The sequence below is a fragment of the Ictalurus punctatus genome, chromosome 20 (genome assembly GCF_001660625.3).
Source record: "Ictalurus punctatus breed USDA103 chromosome 20, Coco_2.0, whole genome shotgun sequence".
Lineage (NCBI taxonomy): Eukaryota > Metazoa > Chordata > Actinopteri > Siluriformes > Ictaluridae > Ictalurus > Ictalurus punctatus.
In genome coordinates this window covers 20,102,727-20,127,703 of record NC_030435.2, presented here as the reverse complement: position 1 = coordinate 20,127,703, position 24,977 = coordinate 20,102,727, and the positions used below count along the sequence as shown (strand labels likewise).

The 24,977-nt window shown below is 38.7% G+C and overlaps 1 protein-coding gene across 4 annotated transcripts; it reads right to left on the bottom strand.

Moving 5' to 3' along the window:
- Positions 1–938: 938 nt before the first annotated feature.
- cers4b (ceramide synthase 4b) lies at positions 939–14,071 on the bottom strand. 4 transcript variants are annotated; one of them, XM_053688540.1, is made up of 11 exons: positions 13,917–14,071; positions 12,936–13,100; positions 10,830–10,947; positions 9,580–9,698; positions 9,280–9,337; positions 7,958–8,008; positions 7,126–7,218; positions 5,333–5,461; positions 4,269–4,375; positions 3,901–4,072; positions 939–2,089 (listed from the first exon to the last, which is right to left on the bottom strand). In XM_053688540.1, exons 2-11 carry the CDS (start codon positions 13,097–13,099, stop codon positions 1,889–1,891), a joined length of 1,212 nt encoding a protein of 403 aa, XP_053544515.1. In that variant the 5' UTR covers position 13,100; positions 13,917–14,071; the 3' UTR covers positions 939–1,888. The 4 variants fall into 4 exon arrangements, with proteins under 4 accessions (XP_053544515.1, XP_017351182.1, XP_053544516.1 ...); XM_017495693.3 differs by having other exon boundaries at positions 3,916–4,072; positions 13,917–14,025; XM_053688541.1 differs by having other exon boundaries at positions 13,943–14,005.
- Between the last annotated feature and the right edge of the window lie 10,906 nt (positions 14,072–24,977).

Below are 24,977 nucleotides of genomic sequence, written 5' to 3'. Positions count from 1 at the left end.
TGTATATACCAGTGACCAGTCGCTGGTATAATAACAATAGAACTCTTATTTTAAAAATAAATAAACAGGCCAAATAAACAGCACTGAGTCCCATTGAAATAGTCAAGTGGGGTGTTGTCTTTAAATGACAAGCTCTACAGAGTAACTTTCATTCTAAAAGCCAACTTCTGTTACTGTTACGCTAGAGATATTTCCATTGTTAATGGCGCCCTCTTGTGGAAAAATTTAGTCTTGCTTAAGCTGAATTAGTTTGAGTTACAACGGCAGATCCGTAAAGTGTTTTCATCTAAAAACCATAATTTGGGGTTTTAGACTGGGTATAACCATAAACTGGGGCGTTTTACTTCTCAGCGACCCACAGAGCTTTCCCAAAAGCAAATATACAGTTTGTAATTTTTAAACAGATTTTAGTTAATAGATTTTAAATGTTAACAGCTCCCCTGCAGTACCACGACAGCGCACAAGGGGGCAGCATGACATAAATTAAATCTGTCTTACCAGCGTTTCCTAAAACATGAAAACATAAAACATAAAGAGTGAAATACTATATTAACATAATATACACCAGATATAATATTAATAATAATACATTTGTCTCATCATATTATATCTTTTTATGGCAGCCAAACAATTCATAACCTCAAAGTTTTTTATAAAGGGGGTTAGATTATAACATTATGCTAAATGTTACCACACAACCTTGCACATTGGTTTAGCAAATGCAAACGCAAATGCAAATATATATATATATATATTAAAAGCTTTAAAATATCATATCTAAATGGGGGAGAAAAGGCATACTTATTTATGAGTCCTCCACGGCAAACTCATCCATTGCAGAACTCTTTAGTGATATGGGGGCACAATCACAGTGTGACATGCTACTACTCCATCAGTTTACTCATCCACCAAAGTCACTCAATTCAATTTCAATTCAGTTTTATTTGTATAGTGCTTTTAACCATAGACATTGTCACAAAGCAGCTTTACAGAAATATATACATTTTGGATCTAAATTTTAAATTGACAAGTTTATCCCTAATGAAAAAGGCAAGGAAAAACTCCCTGAGATGATATGAGGAAGAAATCAGAACCCGTCCTCATCTGGGTGCCACCGGACAGTGTAATTATAAACCGTTCCCTTCTATAACTGTGTACTACATGATAAAACAAAAAGTGCAACTGTGTAATCAGGAAATTCACCACAGTCTCAACATGAAGTCTATTCCGCTGAAGTCATCACCATATGCAAACTGAGACAATCAACATAGTGCATGATGGGTAAGCTAGTAATGGTTCTGTTCCAGTGAAGGTGTCGAGTGTTAAGAATAAGTGAGTCTGGAATTCTTCAACTCATTTAATAATACATTACTAATTAAATACATAGAAAGGGCATATGTACAAATAAAATATAGATTTTTCATGAAGGCTCTCATACTGTAATCTCTGTCTTCTGTCTTAATGGTGAAGTTAAGAAAGCTAATCTACGTATTTGTGCATATTTTGTGTAGAATGTTGTTTCACAATTTTGCTCGATGAATTCCCACTGTACTGGACATTTGAGCGCTTTTTCAAAAACACATGTTCAGATTTCAGTTCAGCAGCTAAATAAATCTGTTAAGAGTAGGAAAACACTGAAACATCGAGCGCAGTGAGATTCCAGCATCATGAAGGACCAGCCCGTAGTTTTTAGTGTGAGACTAGCATTAGAGCTGGACATGCTATGACATTCTAGGACTCGCAGAACATGGCAATCAGTAGCAATGTTTCATGGCTACAAGATCCAAAATGTTACATCCTGTGAATGACCCATGTCCTATTTTTAAAAGTAACAGTGAACATAACAGTAGGAGGAACCTCAGTACTCTTGTTCTCTAGCTAAAAGGTGCTATCTGGCTTTGGGTGTTCTGCTGTTCACATTAACTCTCTGATTAGCCAAGTTGTTTAAAACACAGCTGGAAGTCATCATGGCCAGTTTGGAATCGAGGACCACTTTCCTCTTCCTCCATGAGGCTTGATCCTCTTCTTCATCTCCATCTTCCTCTTCTTCTCCCTCACTTTCATCGTCGCTGCGTTCATCCTTGTCCAGCTGCAGACAAAGGGGTCAAAGGTCAGGACGTTTAAAGTAGCACAAGCATTAACACAAAGAATTTTTATATTTCTGTCCTTTTTTAAATCGAATTATGTATAATAGAAAATGTAAAAATATAATTCATTTATATATATATACACATATATACATATATATATATGTATATATATATATACACACTATATTAAATAATTTTGAAACTGGAGAGCTCATTATAAGCTGCATTTTCAGTTGAATTTGGGGAAACCACTTGAAGCATTCGTTGTGTTGAACTATTTCAATTGCTTTTGTTTGATTAGTTCATTGCAAACAGCTGAAAGTCTGTACATTTTGACAATAAACCTGATTTGCAATGGGGGTTGAATCATTTTGATTAAAGCTGTGTGTGTGTGTGTGTGTGTGTGTGTGTGTGTGTGTGTGTGTGTGTGTGTGTGTGTGTGTGTGTGTGTGTGTGTGTGTGTGTGTGTGTGTGTGTGTGTGTGTGTGTGGCACACACCAGTGGCACAAGGCAATTATTCCTGTTTAAGTGGTTTTTAAATTCGGTTCTTGTAACATTTTATTGATTTCCTAAGAGGCAAGCTAGGGAAAAAGCTGCTACAGTCCTCTACAAAAGTACTGGAACAAGCAAGGTCAGTTATTTTTTTCACTATACACTGAAGATATTTAGGCTTGAGATCAAAAGATGAATATGAGACGATAGATCAGAATTTCAGCTTCCATTTCCTGATTTTTACATCTAGACATGTTAAACAACTTAGAACATTTTGTTTGAACCCACCCATTTTTCAAGTGATCAAAAATATTGGAACATGTGACTGAGAGGTGTTTCTTGCTGCCCAGGTGTGCCCTGTTAGATTGATAGTGTGATTGTTTAATAGCTCTGAATGTCTACTCTTGGTATGAGCCCTGGGTTTTGCATATGAAGACTGCATTTGTTGTTAAAAATTATAAACCAACATGAAGACCAGAAAGCTGTCTATGGGAGAAAAACAAGACATTTTGAAGCTGTGAAAAGTTGGAAACAATTTGAATAGAACAATAGAACAATTTGGAATGTCCTGAAAAAGAAGGAAACCACTGGTGTACTAACAACCAGTCATAAAAGAGGTCAGCCAAGGAAAACAACAACAGCTGATAACAGAAACATTGTAAGAGCTGTGAAGAAAAGCCAAAAAACAAGTCAGTGACATCACCAACAACATTCCCAGGGCCAAGTTACAGAGAAATGCATCCAATCTAATTGGGAGGAACTTCATCATGCAGCAAGACAATGACCCAAAACACACTGCCAACTCAACAAAGGACTTTATCAGGGGAAAAGTGGAAGGTTTTAGACGGGCCAAGTCAATCACCAGCCCCAGTTGAGCAGCATTTCACCTCCTGGAATATGCAACCAAATATTAAGCGTTATTTACTTTAAGACTATCTATTTCAATACTTTCGCTCACTTAAAAACTGGGTGGTCTGCCACCAAAGGTGCCATGTTTTAAGATTTTTAACACATCTGTATGTTCATATGAGGAACTGAAAGCTGAAATTCTGATCTATCCACTCATATTCATCTTTTAATCTCAAACCTAAACGTCTTCAGTGAGACAAAAAGCAAAAACAAAAGAACTGCTAGATGTCAATCTGTGACGCTTGTAACGACTCTACCTGATTTGTTAAGCCCACGTAATGGTTTTTGTTAAAAATAAATAAATAAATAAAGTTACTTCGGGAATTGCACAGTGACTAATCATCAGCTGAATCTTTGTTTTTTGGTCACTAGGCCACCAGCATACCAACGTTGAACAGTTTTCACCTACAGAGCTGTGACACACCTGGCCCAGAAAGAGGAACTTGTAGATCATGCGCAGTATGAGCCAGGCCCAGAAGATGTGCAGGAACTGCAACACTAGCAGCAGAGAGTTGAAGAAATAATACCCCACAAACGGCTGGAAGACCTCCATCGATGAGATCAGAGTAGTGTATATAATCCTTTGGGGTTCGAAAGTGAGAAAGATCAGCAAACAAAATGTTGTTGCCCTAATAGTGGAACTTGTTATCCAATAAATGTAGAAGAATTACTCATCTATTCCACCACAGCTATGTTGTTACACTATCATTTTCTTGATCTTACATTATTAATTATGTAATTGTCTCCCAATGAAAGCTGACGGGACAAAGGTCTTACTTGCTTGGAAACACGACCAGGCGTGTGACCAGGAACACCATGGCAAACACCACAAAAAGCACGTCGCAGGTGTTTTTCCAGCCTGCATAATTGAACATTTTTGCCGACTGTTGGGAAAGAATAAAAAAGTTACAGCATCACATCAGACATCTCATCTCTCAGAATGAAATAAACTCATTTCTACGTGAAGGTTAACTTCATTTTGAGCAAATTGAATATTAATCTTTATAATTAACATGATCTTCAATGGCGTCTAAGAGTTATTTTATAATATTTTTTATTTTTTAGTTCATGGACATGTTGCTCTATTTTCACTATGCTTAACGGTTTCCTATGTTACCCACAATGCTGTTCTACCTGCTAATAGTGGTGCTAGTGGGATTTAACCCTTGCTTGATCTCTACCTAAAGACTGCGATGCAGCAGCACATTAGACCTTTAGTCTGCCCAGCTCTCTCACCTCATCTGTACACTCTGCTCAAACAGAGCAGCTTCCGAAGCTTCAACTTTAATGCTAATTCCTCAGTCGACATCATTGTGACTTTCATCTTGTAGCCGAGTCTCTGCCAAACCTAACGCAGTGCAGTATAGATCTCTGAGTCCCATGTTTGCACCAATGTCTCTACTGCTTCTGCATTTGGTTTCTCATTGATATGACGCAAACTAGTCTGTTGCTCGTTTGTTTTTTTGCAAGCTAACAGCAGAAATTGATCGCTATCCCTTACGTTTGAAATTGCTGAACTTTTTTCTCTTATCAAATGCTATGGTAACTGCACTGGACTGCTAAATTCTCACATTAATATGAATCATACAGCAGCCACAAAGACATTAGCACCAGAATCACTAAGCACATCGCAAATATCTCCATATAAACATACTGCATTTGATGTTTCAGGGCGCAGGTTCCTATCAAGAATACTTCAATTACCTCAATACCCAATATCATTATCATTAACATCCTCATCTATGAAATGATCTCTGACAGTGAGCTGGAAGACCAGTGATGAAGCCTGATATCCACTGTGTGTCTGTATGTCCCTGATATTCTGTACAGTGCATTCTTACCTCAAGCAGGAAGTCAGAGGAGTCATGGACGAGCATGACCAGAGTGCCAATGCGGATGTAGTTGGCGCAGTAGGAGAACCCAAGCAGGGAAATGGTAGCGATGTGGTGGACAATCTGTTCTTTGAAATCCTAGGACAGAAATCAGTGCTGATTAGACACTTTTAAGATTTTAAGATTCAGTTGTGAAAAATGCATTTTTTTGGTGTTAAAAATATCACTGAGATACACAAATCCCTATTGGACAATCCCATTCCATCACCTAGCAGGTACAATATGTGGCCAAAAGTTTGTGGACACCCCTCCTAATTATTGAGTTCAGGTGCTGAAGCCACACCAATAGCTGAAAAGTATAAGAAATCAAGCACATAGCCATGCATCGACTGTATTGCATATTTTTTTCTGCTACTGTATTTATAAACACTGCAGTCGCTACTGTAATAACTGCTATGTCCATATATGGTATAAGCGTATCTGCTGAATACTAATTCATATCATGTTATGTTTACATTCACAGCATTTTCTATGATATTTTTACTCTTTTGCACTACCTGTTATAGCAGACATTTCCATACTAGAACTTTGCATTGATTGGCGTTGTACTGTTGTACTGTGCTGTCTTGTGTTGTATGCACACGTTTGCATGTGCACTTTATGTAGAAATGACAATAAAAGCCACTTGACTTGACTTGATGCAACCTGCATAGATAAACTTTGGCAATAGAATGGGTCATACTGAAGAGCTCAGTGACTTTAACGCGTGTCATAGGATCCTATATAACATAAGTTTATGGTTGTCTTATTTATGAAACAGAAGCTTTCAGAGGAGCAACAGCTCAGCCCAAAGTGGTAGACCATGCAAACTCATAGAGCGGGGTTGCCAAGTGCTAAAGCATGTAGCGCATAAAAAAAACGCATATCCACTGTTGCATCATTCACCAGTTCAAAACTGCCTCAGGAAGCAACATCAGCACAAGACCTTGATGAGCTTCATGAAATGGGTTCCCATGGCTGAGCAGCTGCACAAACGTCTAAGATCATGGCTGGAGCGGTGTAAAGCACGCTGCTACTGGATTCTGGAGCAGTGGGAACGTTCTCAGGACTGATGAATCAAGCTATCTGACAGTCTGATGGATGAATCTGGGTTGGTTTGGTGGATACCAAGAGAACACTACCTACTGGAGTGCCAACAGTAAAGTTTGGTGGAGGAGGGATAAAGGTCTGGGGCTGTACTGAAGGGTAATGTTAACGCTACAGCATAGGAAGATATTTTAAACAACTCTATGCTTCCAACGTTGTGGTACCACAAAAGTTGAAAGGCCATTTCCTGTTCCATCATAACAATGCTGTGCACAAAACGAGGTCCATTAAGACATGGTTTGATGAGTTTAGTGTGAAGGAAGTCGAGTAGGCTGAACAGAGTCCAGATCTCAATCCCACTGAACACCACTGAGATGAACTGGAAAGCCGGTTGTGAGCCAGACATTCTCATCCAACACCCAACCTCACAAATGCTCTTTTGAATGGGCACAAATCCCCATGAACATACTCCAAAATCTTTTGGAAAGCCTTTCCAGAAGAGTATAGGCTGTTATAGCTGCCCATGGTTTTGGAAAGGCATGTCCAACAAGATCAAATAGTTGTGATGGTCAGGTGTCCACATATTTTTGGCCATGTAGTGTATGTTTTGCATTTTTTTAAACAGCACAGGTGAAAGTCATGCTCTTTTTCTGGTGAAGACCTACTGAACTCTATGTATTGCAAGCAGGCTTCTGGGCTAAATACACAGCGCTTACTTTTCGCTTGACGTCCACAGAGACACAGAGTAGCAGGGACCAGTAGAAGCCGAGTTCCAGCATGTAATACCAGTAATGCACATTCTCCACATGCTGCACACAAGTATTGAACACAAAGATCAGTTAATGTTGCTGAACCAAAAGCATTATTAAGAGATGCTTCACTATAAAAGCTGGAAAAGATACAGATTTTATTTGCTCATATAATAAAAAAAAAAAAAGCAGCAGATGGAGGTCACAGTTAGTTTGGTGAAGCAGAAACAAACAAACAAACAAATAACAAAAGGTAAAAATGTGACAAATCAGGTGTTTGTGTGTGTGTGTGTGTGTGTGCACCTATACTGCAACCATAAGTGTGCTATATTTTAAATGATTTCATGTAAAATAACATGCATTCCCAAACAAACACAAACACAAACACACACGTCCTCACGAGGACCGTCCGTTGGCATAATTATTCTGCTAATGAACACTATGCTACATAAATCTAACTAGAACAGCAACCAAAAGGTACCTTTTGGCCCTTTCAGTTTTTAAATGAAACTGACACCAAGAACACAAACATGTTCACACACACTCTTACATTTGCTCACAAAATTTGAAAGGCAAATAACCCCCTCTTTTAGAATGTAGGAAGCTGTTTACAAACTTGTGATTTGGATAAATGGAAGTAAAATTTTTTTTATTGCTGTTTTTTAAATTTTTTTGCCAAGCAGCTCTTTCCACTGGGATGCCAATACAAATATATGTGTGTGTTTTTTTCTCCTGCCTTGCTCTTTCTTGTGTGTGTATTAGCAGTGTGTGTTTGTCTAGAGGCAACGGGCAAGCTCACTTGTTGGGGATATCCCCTCCAGCACTCCTTCTGCTCCCAAAACCAAGGTGTCTGCGAAGAAGAGAAAGAATGAGGTCAGATAACACACTCACACACACACACGCACACTCGCTCAAGTACGTACGGCAATGTGAGGTGACAATCAAAATGACAACGGGATCAGATGACCTCCTGTGACTGCGTACGCACTATGCTATGACAAATGACATCATTCAGAAATCAATGCAGAGTTTAAGTATTTCTGTTAATAGATGATTGACAGCTCAGTAACATGGGAATGTATCCTGCCCACAGGCGCTTGGTTAATGAATGTAGTAAATCACTGGTGGCACACGTATGACGTATTATATTCCAATGTGCTTTAGGGGCAACATACCGTTTATAAGTTTCAAGGCGAATGAATAATCATTAGGCTATTCTGACTGAGGCAATGCTGCTCATATCAGTTTAAAAACAAAACAAAACAAAAAACAGTGTCTCAAATGTATCCTGTGCTTGCATAGGGTTTGTATTTGCAATTCATGCAATTCGAGAGTGCAAATTTACAAAATCTTTTTTTAAAGTAAATTTCAATCCTATCTGCAGAAAAAAACAGAGGTAGAAATGCCAATAATGTCAGCATGGTCTGTTAATTCAAGATTTGACAGTTCTTCAATCTCAGCTACATTATTCGGCTTTATATAATTGTTCTCAACTAGAGATGTGTGTTTTGTTTGAATTTTTTTTCACTCCAGCTTGTGCAGTTATTATTTTTCTTTGTACCTTTCCATGACATTTTCTAATAAAGTTAACCGGTTCTTTTTACCAATATATATATATATATATATATATATATATATATATATATATATAAACGACTATTAACCTAAGTTAAATCACCGCAATCCTGACCAGGCAGTTACGAAGGATGCTGTAGGTAAATGAATGATGCAGCATCACATATTAATGTTAATAAACGATTTGTCCTGCAAGCTTCATATCTGCTCGCTCACTTGTGCTTTCTTGTGCAGCTCATATGACTTTTTTGTTGCGGATACCAGTCCCAATGCACAGCTCTAGTTTCAATCAGATTCACCCTGCAAACCTTTCTGGCAAAGGTTCCTATTCGTATCTGAATTCAGGTCTGTTTAGAACACATTATCTGCTCATTCCAAATAATGTATTAATATTCGGTTGTGGATAATCGTCCACATGATAAGTACGAGTTGATTTAAAAAAATTTTAAAACTTAATCTACACTGAATGTCTATAATTCTGGTATAACTAGCACATAACATGCTATGGACAATAATATCTACAAAACACTGCAGTCACACACTTACACTGATTAGCGAAGCAAGTCCACCAGTGAACGATATTAAGTAGAAGACAAATCTCCAGCTATAAAATAAAATACAAGACATTTTAGACCTTGACAGAGCACATGGCCATTAGACCATGCACACAATGCGTTTTATGACTGGATATCCCGTACCATCTATACCACTATCACAAGCACAGTCAAATGTTATGTGACAGTTATATAAAAGATGCAGACATGATAATCACCGCTACTAAATGGTATATACAGACCACGGTGGTTTTTAGATGTGAATACCCTTGATTATGTAGTGTGAACACACCTTGCCTCACAGAACTTTTTGGTGTTGCTGGGTTTGTCCTGATTTCGACGGTGATGGAACCAGATCTGTACTTGTTTCTGGGTTAGGCCGCTCTGCTTCATCAGACTGCTGAGCTCATTCTGAAAAACAGTTAACAAAAAAAAAAAAATCAAGTTTATAAGTTTTATAACTTAACAGGTTTGGCATGTTTCGACATGTTGGTTCTCGAAGATGGAAATGTCCAGAGATCGACTATCACAAACAGGTAGAAGAGGAAGCATCAGGCCAGTGCAGTCCTTATGTAGATCATGTGATTATCACATGCTGTAGTATTACAAAATATCAGGGTTTGTTTTTAGTTTATGAAGTGTAGAAGTATGAAATATGTGTAACTTCATGGTAGAAGCAAGCCTCGTGATTGTATCTTTCTGTCAGTGCTGGAAACATTCACCAAATTTGTTTTGAACATGATTTAGAGCTAAGGCGAAAGCTAACTTGTTGGAGCCATTTGTGTCCCCTCTGGGGTTCTCACCTTGTGCAAAACAGCTACCTATTTGGGAGGCTGGGGATTAACCATCCTTTGACACAGCTGAAGCTAATTATCATGGCTTAATTTTTTGTAACTTTAACTGCCAATGACACGTCGTATATATCAGCACAGTGTGCCTGCAGAGTACTCATTTCTAAGTCCTAGTAGATTCCTAACTATCTTTGCTTTATTTACAGAGGTTTTACCCAGTCATGGATGGCTTCAACATGGGTCTTGCCCTTTCCCTAGACCAGCATGCTTTGTTAAATTTTCCAAACAATGTTAAGTTTTCTTGCTTAAAAGCTGAGAAAAATGCAGTGTATATAGACAAAAAAAATTACCATAATTTGTCATGTATTTATCATGTATTTAAATGAGAGCCTTTAATTTATATACATTCTCACAAGAACCCTGATTATGTCTCATAATAAAACCTGAATGTGCATGCCAAAAACAGGGTCTTGGATAGCTCAAGATCTCAAGATCTACTACAATTCAATAGCTGCCCTTTTTTAAACCCTGTGTTTCTATGTCAAACTCTGACTCTAGACATGGCTCAGGGAAAAGTGGTTAGCACGGCGTTAGCATCCATAACTGTTTCTAAAACGAAGTGGATTAATTTTCCAGGAAGAAGTTATACAAAACTACACGAGCCACCTGGGACTTCACACATGCTGCCTTGATGAACAATACATCTTTTGTGTGTGTGCGTGCATGTGTGTGTGTGTTTCCCAGAGCTCACCGGTGCAGGTTGTCTGCTGTGTTTGGTGTAAAAGGCCTCCAGGCTTGGGGCAGGTGAGGCTGATAAGCGCACCTTGTCTTTTACCCCTAGCAGTCTGCTCAAAGGAACAGCTATGCTCCTGAATAGGAAACAACATGACACATATACACACAAGCTCTTCATTTCATGGGCTCTTACTGGATCAAATATGGAGAGAGAGACAGAGAGAGAGACAGAGAGAGAGAGAGAGAGAGAGAGACGTTAATTAGAACCAGGAAAGATGATATCAAACATGGGGCAGAGGGACAAATTGATCAGGTGATACCTCAGGTCCTGTCAGGTTACGATAGTGGTCATCTATCGTAGCAACAAAGTCACATCTTACACACACACACACACACACACACACACACACACACACACACTTTTGCTGTAAGCCAGCCTGCTGCTGTTTATTGATTCAGCATCTCATGCTCTCCCTGTCTCCTGGTCTCCTGAGCCAGCACTGGGACAATCACACAACCCTACAGACCCACAGTTAGCTCAGCTCTCCTCGCTTCACAAAAAGACGGTGTGCTGTTACATGCCAGCATGTGGCTAATAGACAAGGCCAAAAAGAAATTTTACCTAGGAGCCAAGTTCATCAGTCTGCATTAAATATAACAAAATACTTTCATTTTCCATGATCTAGCTTGGAAATTAACTACAAGCAAATTATTTTCTACTCTGTTATTGTAACTGTGTTTTGAGGTCTAGGCTTGTTTTTAAGCATTAATTGAAAGCCGACACTCCCACTTGTGTGCTATTGGGATTTTTACAGCTGTGGGAGCCTTGAATCCTGTAAACATCCTTAATTCCAGTCAGGGATCTAGTCAATATGTCTGCCCTCTACACTTTGAACTATGCTTATCCTCAAGATCTAAGCCAAAATTACTGCCTGTAACTCAGAGAACTCCTGTTCTGGAGAATGAGAACTTACTCAGTTAAATCAAATACAGATGGGCGATATGTAAGGAATAAAACACCATGGGGCGTGTTGTTATAGGAAAATAATCAATGCCGCTGTGGTGTGATGTGGCCTGACGCAAAGACTCAGTATTACCATTCTTAAGTTGATTTTTTTACACCTATAACAGCATGTCCTGAAGTGTTGTTTCCTCTTCTATCACAGCAGTTTGTCAACAAATACAACTGTTTATTTATTAACCATTTATAGTTACATTTAATGTTAATGTCCATGAGAAAAGTTTGTATTATCACTTATAGCATCTATAAATAGTCATTTCCTCTCTTTTTTTGTCTCTATCTTGAAGTCCATATGACAAAAAAAAAAAAAAAAAAAAAAAAAAAAAAACACAGCTTGTCATGTTTCCAGAAAGTGCAAAGTTCCCGAAGACGTGCCCGTGGGGGAAAACTTGCGGCTACAAACCACTGACACTGGAGACTCCTTCCAAGGGTGATATGTTTTTCTTTGTTAAATAACAACACATTTTATGTATCCATTATCAGATTCAGATTATCTGGAGTGTCCGCCATTAGCTCCATAAGTTGTTACAGTAATAAACTATTTACAATGAGTGCTTTAATATAAATATTAATATTTGACTAGATCTACTGTCATACTATACTGTAGGTGCTGTTATAGAAAATTAATCAACACATTTTGACTAATCAGATTTAAGAATTCAACAGCGTTGTTGTCCAAGACATCATTTAATACAATACTTTGTGAGAATATTCGTTTTGTAGAATATTATTGGTATCGTTAAGTCGCCTGACTATGTTGTTACAAGTGAAAAGTAGCTTATTAACATTTCCTTACATAGTTTATTATTGTACATCTTAAAATTAATACTGCGTAGTTTTCATATTGTGACACTGCTACATATCATGATACATTATTATGAATATATTACCTTCTCGTTATCACCAACCCCATGATTCAGCACATCTGCTCTAATCCACCTGTATATTAATAGAATGAGAAGTGTGTCTACATCTACAGCTACATGCTACTGTACTAAATAGTGTAAATAAGAAAATGAAGTAGTAGTTTGATGATTTGTCATAATAATTAGTACAGTAGTATGCAACTTTGGACAAGAACGTGTAGACGGCAATGATCACCTCTCAAAAACCTTTCGCAGGCCTATGAAGCCCAGTGCCAGGGGTAGCGAGATGAACAGGTCCCGGGGGAACGGACAACCCTCTATCTGCTCCAAATCCTTCCAGCTGATTCCAGGGGGAAGCCAGTACTCCTGCCTCCATAACCACTCGTCAATCAGCTCCATGCTGCAGGTGGACAGAATAGCGAATATGAATATGACTATGACGTATGCAAATTTCAGCATCAACCAAACCTTGTGGTGGCGGCGGTGGTGGTGAGCTAGTCAACATGGGGGGGGGGGTTCCTCATAGAATTTATGTTAACAAAGATTTTGGCTCTCTCTAGATGGGCTTTAATGTTGAATTCAGGGGGGGGGAAAAACCCTGTGAGGTGTTTACAGAAAGAATGAGGTTTAGAAATGAGTCGAAAAATCCCTATACGCCTTAATTATATTCGAATTCATTATATTCATTATATAATTACATTCAAATGAATTATATTAAATATATAATTCTATTCTAAGAGCCATTTTAGGGGTCACTAATGCTATTTTCAGCAGTAATGTATACAGTGCATCTCGCACGGTGATGAGTTTTTTTTTTCTTCTAATAAAAAATCAATTCCAACGACAGTAAGCCTAACAGCACATTACACACATCACTATCGAAATAAACAAGCTGTGCGATAAGAGAACTGTCTCCAGAGACGAGATCTAATCAGACGTGGTTATGTGAAGGTCAGAGCCGCTGTAGTTCTGCTCCTGATGCGCCATTACATGTAGAAAACACTTCAAAGCGACTCGCAGATACAAAGTATCTAATGCTTAATGAAGCCGGTCAGTAGCGACCAGTTCCGCTTCATTTTCCCTCAATATCACATGAGCGGACAGTATGAGACTGTCTGTCTCTCTGTCTACGACCTAATTACGAATATTAGCCCTGGCTATTCCTCACGATTTATTTCGCGTTTGACAGTGATTACCATATCAGGCCCGAGACTACCTGGTGATGTTTCCAGCGGTGTTTACCTCCGTCCAGGCTGCAGAGACAAGGATGCGTGTTGCTATACAGCGGCGAGTGAACTGTCCGGTAATGACAAATGATTCACAAAGGAATCGGTTCTTATCGAAGGACTCTTTTATGAGAGTCGAGCAAGAGTGAATCTACGCTATGAATCGTCTCGATAAATTGAAACCTGTTTTACTTCCCCCTCATACACTACACGTTATTCCCAATGTATCAGTATCTCACTAGAATTTAGATCCTGTGACACAATAAATGTATAGTATATATATATATATATATGTATATATGTGTGTGTGTGTGTGTGTGTGTGTGTGTGTGTGTGTGTGTGTGTAAATGTATATAATAAAAATCATTATGCATTCAATTTTGTCTGAAGTATTAAAATCTAAATCAAATATTTATAGTGCGTGTGTTTGTAATTTGGAAGGTTTTATTATAACTGAAAAACAAACCCCAAACACTCAAAACACAGAAGACCCTTGCCTTAATGCTCTATGTTGTGACTCAAAAGAATCACAGTTTCTGGGGGAAAAAGGAATCGAATCAGAGAAATGAGTCAGAATTTACATCACGACTGCAGCGTTGCGTTGCACCTGTGCCGAGACTAGGGTTGCCAGATTGCACTGGCTCACCGTCCTATTTATAGTTTAAAACCTGCGCAGTTTGCTATATGCATAATTGTACAACGCAGTATAAACCAGTCCCATCTGGAATAAAATGAACACAATCGAATCTAATCTACTAGTCAAAGTCATTTTCCAAATCTAATTAAATAGCCTAGCTTAAGTAGCTTAGAAGGGAGTTGAAACTTCACCTTATAATAAATTATATGGAATTTAAAACCGTAGCAATCTGGATCAAATGAAGAAAATGTGAATACGAGTCGAATAGGTGCATTTAAAAAAAAAAGTTGAATGTAAATGCAAAATAAAGAAGCCAAACAGATTTTATTTATTCCAACATAACAGTGTGGCATGGCTATGTTTCACAGATCCATCCATTTTCCATACAGCTTATCCTACAAAGTGGGGGAGCCTGGAGCCAATCCCAGGGAACTCGGGGCACACGGCTGAGGGGACATCCTTCATGGGGTGTAGAGCACAGTCGCACACATTCACACACCAAGGGAAATTTGGAAATGTTAATCAGCATCGCATGTCTTTGGACTGGGGGAGGAAACTGGAGTACCCGGAGAACACTCCCAAAGCAGGGAGTTGCAAGCTTTGCACACACAGAGCGGAGGCAGGATTCGAACCCCCAACCCCGAGGGTGCGAGGTAAACCTGCTAACCATGATAAATATGTTAAAAAATATATTCAAATAGTGTATGATAAGATTTGATTAATGACACCATCACAATAAGAACAGCTCGTTTACCCAAAAACAATGTTTGCTCTTTCTAATGGCTCTGTTATAACTCTGCTGGATGTCATGAACTGCTTTCTTCAGATTAGGTCTGGACTAGAGAATAGAGTACTTCTTGCTTCTGATTCTTTTCAAACTGTTTTTATTTTTATTTTTACATTATATTTTGGATTGTTGTCTTGTAACAAGCTTGCAAAAAGATACACCCACTTTTTTGTAGGTAAATATTAATATTAATGTGTTTTTTTTTTTACTTCCAGAAAACATGAGGGATGCAAACATCTGCAATTTAAAGTCATCTAATACTGAGCTCACATAACAAACAATGTCAGCTTCTTCCACTGCACCTGTCTCCGAGTGGAGGCCGGATTATCCCTGTCCTATGGGTAGTGCAAGAGAAGTATGAAGTATGAATGAGAACAGCAGCTATAAAGAGTATGGAGTGTTTGTGGAAGTTCAGACAAGTTTATCAGGAAAACCTAGTCAAATGTGTTATGATCATTGGTGTGCTATGGTTAAGATAAGCGGGAATGCTTATTTGTTTGTAGATTTGCTGGATTTCCTTGTCCAACTTTAAACTTCAATGACATCTACTATTAGGTGATTTATAATTTTTTTGTTGTTGCTATTTATAACCTTAGCTTGCCAAAATCTTTCACTTGTATGTATGCAAAAAGTTAACATAAGTGGACCAGCTTCTCACATTTGGGGCATGTTTGTGAACATGTTTCTGAACAGGTCTGTGTGTTCTGTGCATTTAGATGAATGTGAGATAAGGTTGATGCGTGAAAATGTTGCGATAAGACATGGCCAGACACCTGAGGCAGTCAGGCAGTCTTCCTCACTCATTGCATAGCACCCAATACCCTGTGCATTCCTGATGTTAGATTAGCCTACCTGCAGTTCGGTAGCAGTAGCTGGGTGTGTTCACTAGTCTGGATGGGTCACTTGTTTTTGCATATTTGTCAGTAAACAAAAGCAGGTTAAGAGTTAAAGCAACAAGTGCATGTCATATTCACAATTATTCCAATTATTGACTAATATAAGTTTTTTTTTTTTTTTTGTATTAGTGCAAGATTAAACAATTTAAACATGAATGTAGCAAACTGCTTCACCTGAGGTGGCCCTAATATTTTCATTTAAACTGTCCACTATTAAATTCACAGATTTCCCACACAAAACAGCCATGTGGCTCTCAGCCAGTGGGCGGTTTGCCCTGAATTCCCAAAGGGACCTGTGTGCCAAAGGAAAGACAGAACAACTAAACCCAAAGAAAATTGGAATGCTTACTGTAGTGGGATCTGTGAAGCCAAAAAAATATAAATTCTTCAAATTTTTGTTACAGTGATGGAAACAACATTATCTAAGTAGTATTTATTATTGAGGTTTTGAATGCAGTTAGCCTGTATGTATTGTCAACTTAGACCAGTTCTGTTGGTGGAAAGTTCAGGAACAAAACACTCTAATAAATAGCCACAATATTATTGTACACATTTGATTAATGAGCCTAATATTTGAATAGTTTTAAGAATACCTCTGGGCTAAGCGAGTCTGTGGATTTATTTTAAACAGCTAAAGGGCTGCAAAACATTTGAGAACCAACTCACTTAAGGAACAAGCAGTAATGAGCAAGCACGGTTTTCTCATTTGTGAAGTGCAATGTTCAGCAGGAAGTCATTAAAGGCCCTTTTAAGATAGTCAACCCCTTGTTCTGGGATTGAAGTGTACGTATTAAAATCGAAATGTACCTATAAAACTAAGTGCGTCCAGGTTTTTCGACGTTTTTTTTTAGGTTCTAGAGCACAGTAAAAAGTGGCATTGTATGTATTAGACAAACTTCCTAGTTCCTAGTAGTACTGAAGGATTTTTGCAGTGAGTTAGATATGATTATTAATATCTGTCCATTCATCCATCCATCTATTTTCTGTACCGCTTATACTACACAGCGTTGCGGGAAGCATGGAGCCTATCCCAGGGGATTCCGGGCACAAAGGAGGGACGGGGTGCCAAACTAATGACTAGACGTGGTAAAGTTAACCAAGTGCCAATGTCTTTATTAAGATGGAAATGCGACTGTGTCTAAGTTTTTGCAGGCTACATTAAAAAGGAGTTGTTGTTTTTTTTTTTTAGAGCTATCCGGTTCACCTTTATTGTTCTGTCACCTGAGAGGGAACTCTGAATTCTGCCTAATGATCAGGAAATGAAGTCCTCCTGTACATTCTGCTTATTGGACTTCACTGAATCTCCATGGGGAAATTATGAGAACATGATGATTCATCTCTTCTCTTTGTTTCGTTTGACAACAGGGGCCATTGTTCACTGTTTCAAAAGTGCATCTGTCATGAAGTAGCGGGATCAGAGTTAGCAAGATTTTTAGGACCCTGACTGTCAGCAGAGCAAAATTTTAAATGATGATTTTAACCATCTAAAATGATTGCACTTTACCTTCTTACTTCATTTATCATCTTCATTTAAGTTGCTGACTTTGAACTGACAATGTTGATAATTTGGCATTTTTTGTGAAGAATTGTACAGTGTAGTGATGGTAATTAGTGGAGAATATAACAAAGACTCATAATTGCTTATATACAGTATAAAAGCCAGCTTGATGTAAAATACAGAGTCTTCTTAATATCTAGTTCCAGGTTTGGCAGGCCTGAAGAAGTTCCCCTAATACATATAAACCTTTAACTCTTCTCATTAACAGTTTTCTTACAAATCATCTTAGAAGCAATTTACTCATACAAGTCTATTGAAATTTTCCCATTTATTAATTCGGTAGATGCTTTCATCCACATTGACAACCCAGGCATCAAGGTGTTGAATCTATTGGAGCTGATGGTGATACAAGTGCCATTTTACTCTTATTTATATGACAAATTGATGTCTTGGGAGCAATATGCTGATGCGGGTATAATATAACACTATTTTTTAAATTGCTGAACACGTAATGATTACTCGCAACCACCACCGTGTAGCACCCACCTGAGTGATGTTAACAAGTCTTTAATAAGTACTACACACACACTCACACACACAAACTGTGTTGGAACTGCTAGATATTTATGTAACATGAGTGTCTGTACTGCTCATCAACAGCATACCACAGAGACTTTAAGACCAGCTGGGATCAATCGCATGATCAATAACTTTGTTTGTTTTAAAGACTCTTCTGTACACTCAATCATTAGGTCTAGTGCTTGGATAACAACCCAATATGCAAATACATGGCTACACACAATGACCAAGAACCAAACTGTTTTGAAAAGGGAGTAATAAAGACAAAATTTAATGCTAAGTGTATCATGTCATGCACATAAGGGAACAGAAAATGGGTGTACTGTATGTATCCAGAAATCCAGAGCTTGTGCAGGATTTAGCTGAAACACCTGAGTCGACTTATTACCTGCTTCCTTAGGATTAGATCTGTCAGTGTGATGGGACTTAAGCATAAGATTTGTGATTTTGTGGATCGCAGCTTGAGAGATTTGGTTGGATTTAGCGAAAGAGGCACATGCTAGTTTGAATGTTAAGCAAAGAGGACATCCATCCATCCATCCATTTTCCATATCCTACAGCTTATCCTACACAGGGTCATGGTGGAGCCTGGAGCTTATGCCAGGGAACTGGGGCACAAGGCGGGGGACATGCTGGATGGGGTGCCAACCCATCGCAGGGCACAATCGCATACACATTCACACACTACAGACAATTTGGAAATGCCAGTCAACCTACAACGCTTGTCTTTGGACTAGGGAAGAAACCCCTGAAGCACAGGGAGAACATGCAAACCTAAAAATATCTGATGTGTGTCACTGTATAACTGACATCCACAGAATAAGGCAGCAAAATTCTGTATATGGACAGGCTAAGAGCGCTATGCTTGATTGTTTTGTCCCAGATGCAGAGCCTCAGTTCAAATACTGTTAGCGAAATAAACAGTGATTAAATTACGCACAGACAGGATGTTCATTCCTTCCTCAATTGGCCTGAGAGTGAATCAAATCAGCGTATCCAACTTATTTTAACACTGAAATATGTATGGGAATATAAAATCTATAATAATTAGCAGTTGACACTAGAAGGATCTTAAAGACTAATGGAACTTTGCTCAACCATTAATCCTGAAGATGCAGAAAATAGTAGACTTAAATAGTACAAGTTTGAGGAACTGGTATATGTTGACTGTCCAAATGCATAGGTGCTGAAATGAAGCCCATTCAGGACTTCATTAGTGAAAGAAAGTGACAGAAAGCCCTGCAGTAAGTGTTGATAGAAAAATAAAGCTTTCCTGACAGATATATAAAGGCACAATTTCTCAGCTTATAAGTGACTCAAATCTCAGCATCAGCAAATATAAAGTACAGTACACTGAATAATAATAATAATAATAAAAAAAATCAGAACAAAAACTCTTAACGGCTTGACAAGAACATGAAATAAATAAATCCACACTATAAAAGCAGCAGTTGCACTCACATGCACAATCAGTATAAATCTATTATACAGTGAATAATTATATAACAAATATTTAGTTAGTGTTAAAAATGTAGACAATAGCGAAACATTAAAGCTATTATCTGACATATGCACACGATTTCTTTGCCTGAATACCTTTCACCAGAATTATTTTGCAGTCTGTGGTGATACTCATCTATAAATTTGTATACCATTTGAGTAGTAATTGTTTGAATATCGTTTGCATATACTAAGCCAGACAGGTGCTGACCATTCCCAAGAAACTCTGTTTGGAGAATTCCCACCTTCCATTTAGCAATGCGTCACTCAAGCTTCTGTCCAGCCGTAATCAATATCCAGGTCACTGAGCATTTATCTGCTCAGTGAAGGGTGGGTTTTGTTTCAGCGGCCTCCAACTTATTACACTACAGTGAAATCAAACTGTTCTCATTCCTTTGTGGTCATTCCAGGAGGAAGACGGCATGCTGCCGTATGGGTCCAGAAGAATCCGGAAACACCGCACCAACAGGAAGACTAGGAAGAGTAGTAGAAGACCTACGAAGCACAGCGCTGTGCTCTGCTCCGTATCTGTAGCCAGAGACAGGTCAGCTGTAACCCCATAACCTGGAGCTGGAGCCAGAGACTGAAGCCCATAGTCCAGCAGAGGAGCTTTACTCATTTTACTTAAGAAAGAAATTATGACGTCTGTCACTGGATAACCAGCCGGTGTAGTGGTTGGGAACAGCAGAGGAAGAGGTCACTGGATGCCGTAAAAAATTTTTCCTGAAAGTTAAAGAGAGTAAAAATGTTGTCAATTTAAATGCTGCGAGACTTGATCTTAACACAATAATTTATTATCATTTTTAAATCTACAGGAATATCAGATTCATATTATTATAGTATTAAGGATACAGTTAGCTCTGTATGAATTTGACTCTGTAGCAAATCTTTATATATGAGGAATGAATAAGCACTTAGGAAAATAATCAACCACAGGGTGGCGTGATGCAAGCCGAGTCACTCTTACCACCTCAAAGTTGTATTTTTTTTTCAATAACAGCAAAGTGTTTTATTCATCTTATACCACAGCAACTTGCCAAAGTTTAAAATTTTTCGTTAATTAAAGAATGACATACAATCTATCTGTTTGTAGTTATATTTAATGTTCTGGAACATCCACAGAACAAGTTGTAGCTTACATTATAGCAGCTAAGTTGTTCCCTCACTACTTCCCAAGAAGACTTTCCATGTTGAAAACAAATTCAATGAAACCTTTTCCTAGCTTTACTGAAAACTGGAGACTCCTTCCAAAAATGTTAAATAAACATCTCCTCACAGAAAACATCACACATTTTTAAATACGTTTATGTGGAACGTCTGTCATGCAAGTCCGTATGTGAGTTGTTACTACAGAAAACGCATTAGAACAAGCACATGAATATAAACCTTGAAGCTTGAACTGCTGTCCAAGGTGTTGTTATAAAAAGCTAATTAATACCCTCTGACCAGTCAGAGTCAAGCATTCAGCGTTGTGCTATAAAAATGAATAGCATGTGCAATAGGTGGTATTATAAGCTTAAGCATATAGAAATGCAGCATAGGTTTACTTCTTTGAACATTTTTGAACAGAAGAATCCTTTTCTTATTGGTGTATTGGGGTGACCTGAAGCGGACTGTGCACAGGAGATGTCCTCACAGTTTGACGTATCTAGAATGTTTTTGCAAGAAAGAGTGGGAAAATATTTCCAAATCAAGATGTGTCATGCAGATAGACTCTTACCCAAAAAGAATAAATGGTATAATAAAATCAACAGGTGCTTCAACAAAGTATTAGTTTAGGAGTGTGCACACTTATGCAACCAGGTTATTGTAAGTTTTTTATTCTTATCCCCCCCCCCCCCCCCCTAAAATTGTTCTGATTGTTTTTTCACTTTATTTGCATACTTTGCAATTTCACAATAAATGTAGAAAAAGATGTGACATGATTGATCTTAGCGTCATTCCTTTTATCTTAGTGTTCACAAAAACCTGCTACTTAACAGGGGTGTATAGACGTTTTATATCCATTGTATCTCAGACACTCAAACTCGTACGATTACACTATTATGTATGTGCTGCAGTCACAATGTGATAGGTTTATTTAAACACGCAGTGGCGTGTTGACTGGTGGCTAATTGTGCACACAGATACCTCCTCGCTTGTCTTCCTAAGCGAAGCTGCATAATTTTCACCTAAAGGAATGACAGAGGCGAGGTTACGTCATGCAGCGTGATATTTTAGTAAGGCTGCTATTTTAGTAAGAAAAATATAAGGTGAAGCAAAGGAAGTGATTGATTTCAATCTTAAGAAACACTTGATCAGTATCTGCCACATTAAATAGACAGGCATGCTGCTAAATTATAATTCATCCAGGCTAATCAGACGAGGACCATTTTGAAGATGGATAGTGAGGATGGATGAGTGTGGAGTTGTGCATCAGATGAAGATGTACAGTATGAGAACTGTGCAATGAAAGACGTCACTGAACTGCATTCTGTGGTCATGCACTTTAACCAATATCTTGGTTCTTCTGGGCCAGTTCTCTTCTATAGGTTACTGTTCAGGAGATGATTTATAAGGCCACAGCTCAACACAATAAACTGCACCTATAGAATGCCATCTTTACAAAACCTTAATAGAATAGAGCAGCTCAGCAACTCCATATACAGTCAGCACATTTTAGTCCAACTGGCGCATCTGCCTCATCCACAGAGACAGGTTAATATCCAGGGGGTACGCCAAAGGACTTTCCAGAGCTAAAGAGAAGCAAGATTGCAGAGGCTAGACTTTACATCAACTATAAAATGTCTGACATTCACTGTGATTCTCTATGAGGCCATGTCTTGGAGAAAAAACAAAACTGAATGAGATATGAAAGAAATGAAATTTGCTGTAAGAATAGGAATATCAGATTCATTTTGTAGGTTCAAGTATACATACTTTAGTACTTTTCAGCATGAAATAGAAAGATTTCCTAGACCCTTACAGGAACCAGGGGACAACCTCTCACTGTCCTGACTCAGTAATCTTCTTCAGAAGTTCCAACAGATAAATAATTATGCATAGTGCCTTTTTTCCCCCATTTTAATCCAGAAGTAAGTTTATGGAGCCTACAAACCAAAAATGTATAAAGCACTGGCAATGAATTAAAGTTATATAATAGGGAATTTTCTATTCGTTCAGGATCGTATCTCCAATCTGTCATACCGGTCTATATCTCCAAGAAATAAGCTCTAACGTATTAACGCATATCCTTCATTTCACAAGGGGAAGCTGTTAGAAATGAAACGCCGCCACTCACCGATACATGTCGCCTTCATTTGGATGTTGTCCCGGTTTCAGAAAGCCGCGCGCGCCGAGAGCTGCAGCATTTGCTCTTTACCCCGAGCTCAGTAAACGCCCCCTCACGCGCGCGGAATCCTATTGGCTGCACGTTGCACGCGCTCAGAAGAGATCCACTCGTGATAAAGCCCGAACCGTAACTTATATAAACTATCATCATCATCATCATCATCATCATCCTCTTTAACCCCATCAATATCGTGAGCACCACAACCGAGTATTCATTTTCTAGTTTGATCTATTTATTATTTTTATGCCCGTTTCTAATTACAGATATAATCTTAATGCACTAAAAATGCTACCATACTGTACTTTCCCTTACTGCTGGGATAGCACCCATCAAGGTTACATCATTTGTACCTTTAGTATATACCTTTCACATGGAAACATGACTATATATTCTATCCATGCATTTTCCTACACAGGGTCGCTGGGAGCGGGGAGCCTATCCGAGGCGACTCAGGGTACAAGACAGGGGACACCCTGTACTTGGTGCCAACCCATTACAGGGCACTATCACACACCCATTAATTTACTTTTAGATTTATTAATTTAGCAGACGCTTTTATCCAAAGCGACTTACAAATGAGGAAATACAAGCAAAGCGATATACCAGGCAGAGAACAATACAAGTAGTGCTACTATGCAAGATTTATAATCGAGTTCTAGAGAGACAAAGTGCACAGAGTAGAGGTGTAAGAGCCCATGTAAGTTTGGTTTTTTAAAATAATTTATTTTTTTAAATAAATAATGTGGGGTTTGGCATGTGAGGGGTTAGTTAGGTGTTCACGGAAGAGGTGCGTCTTTAGCTGTTTTTTGAAGACAGTGATAGATTCTGTGGTCCGGATTGAGGTTGTAAGTTCATTCCACCATTGAGGGACAGTTAGTGTGAAGGTTCTGGAAAGGAACCGTGAGCCATGCTGAGTAGGCACTACTAAGCGTTGTCGTTAACCGATCGCAGATTGCGTGAGGGAACGTAAACCTCAAGTAGAGTGTTGAGGTAGGAGGGTGCTGTTCCAGACAAGGTATTGTACGTGAGCGTCAAGGCATTGAACTTGATACGAGTGGCTACAGGAAGCCAGTGGAGTGAGATGAAGATGGGTGTGACATGGGTTCTTTTGGGCTAGTTGAAGACTAGGCGTACTGCTGCATTCTGTATAATCTGAAGGGGTTTGATGGAGCTGGCTGGGAGGCCCAAGAATAGTGCATTCCAGTAGTCCAGTTTTGAGATGACAAGAGCCTGGACTAGTAGCTGTGTAGCCTGATCATACACTATGGACAATTTAGAGATGCCACGGAGCCTACAGTGCATGTCTTTGGACTGGGAGAGGAAACCAGAGTACTCTGAGGGAACCCCCAAAGCATGGGGAGAGCATGCAAACTCTGCGCACAGAGGGCGGAGGTGGGAATCGAACCCTCAAACCTGTAGATGCGAGGCAAACGTGTTAACCACTAAGTCACCGTGCTCTCTGAATATATTCCTTTAAAAAAAATTCATGTACATAATTAGATATTAAGGACTGCTGATGTACCGTTAATGCTTTACTAATGCTTTCAAAGCAAATTAAAGGAACACCACATGCACCAGGTAAAAGATGCACACTAAAGGTACAAATGATCGAAGGTACCTTTAAAAGTGGCACCTCAGCATCAAGGAAATGTGTGGTTTGGTCCCTTAAATTCTGAGTGTTTAATGACACAAATCATATTTTTATTCTTTTTGCCAGTGAAAATGGTTCCACTGCTGAAAAATCCAGCTTGGTCTGATCAGCTGCAGCTACCAAAACACAACCCAAGCTTGTCAAACTTGGAGATTTGCCACCTGGTGGGTTT

Coding starts and splice junctions, on each gene's coding strand:
- cers4b (XM_053688540.1), bottom strand. CDS start 13,099: ATGGAGCTGATTGACGAGTGGTTATGGAGGCAGGAGTACTGGCTTCCC. Junction 5,462..7,125: donor CTGTGGACGTCAAGCGAAAA/GTAAGCGCTGTG, acceptor TTTCTGTCCTAG/GATTTCAAAGAACAGATTGT. Junction 4,073..4,268: donor CTGGTCGTGTTTCCAAGCAA/GTAAGACCTTTG, acceptor CGAACCCCAAAG/GATTATATACACTACTCTGA.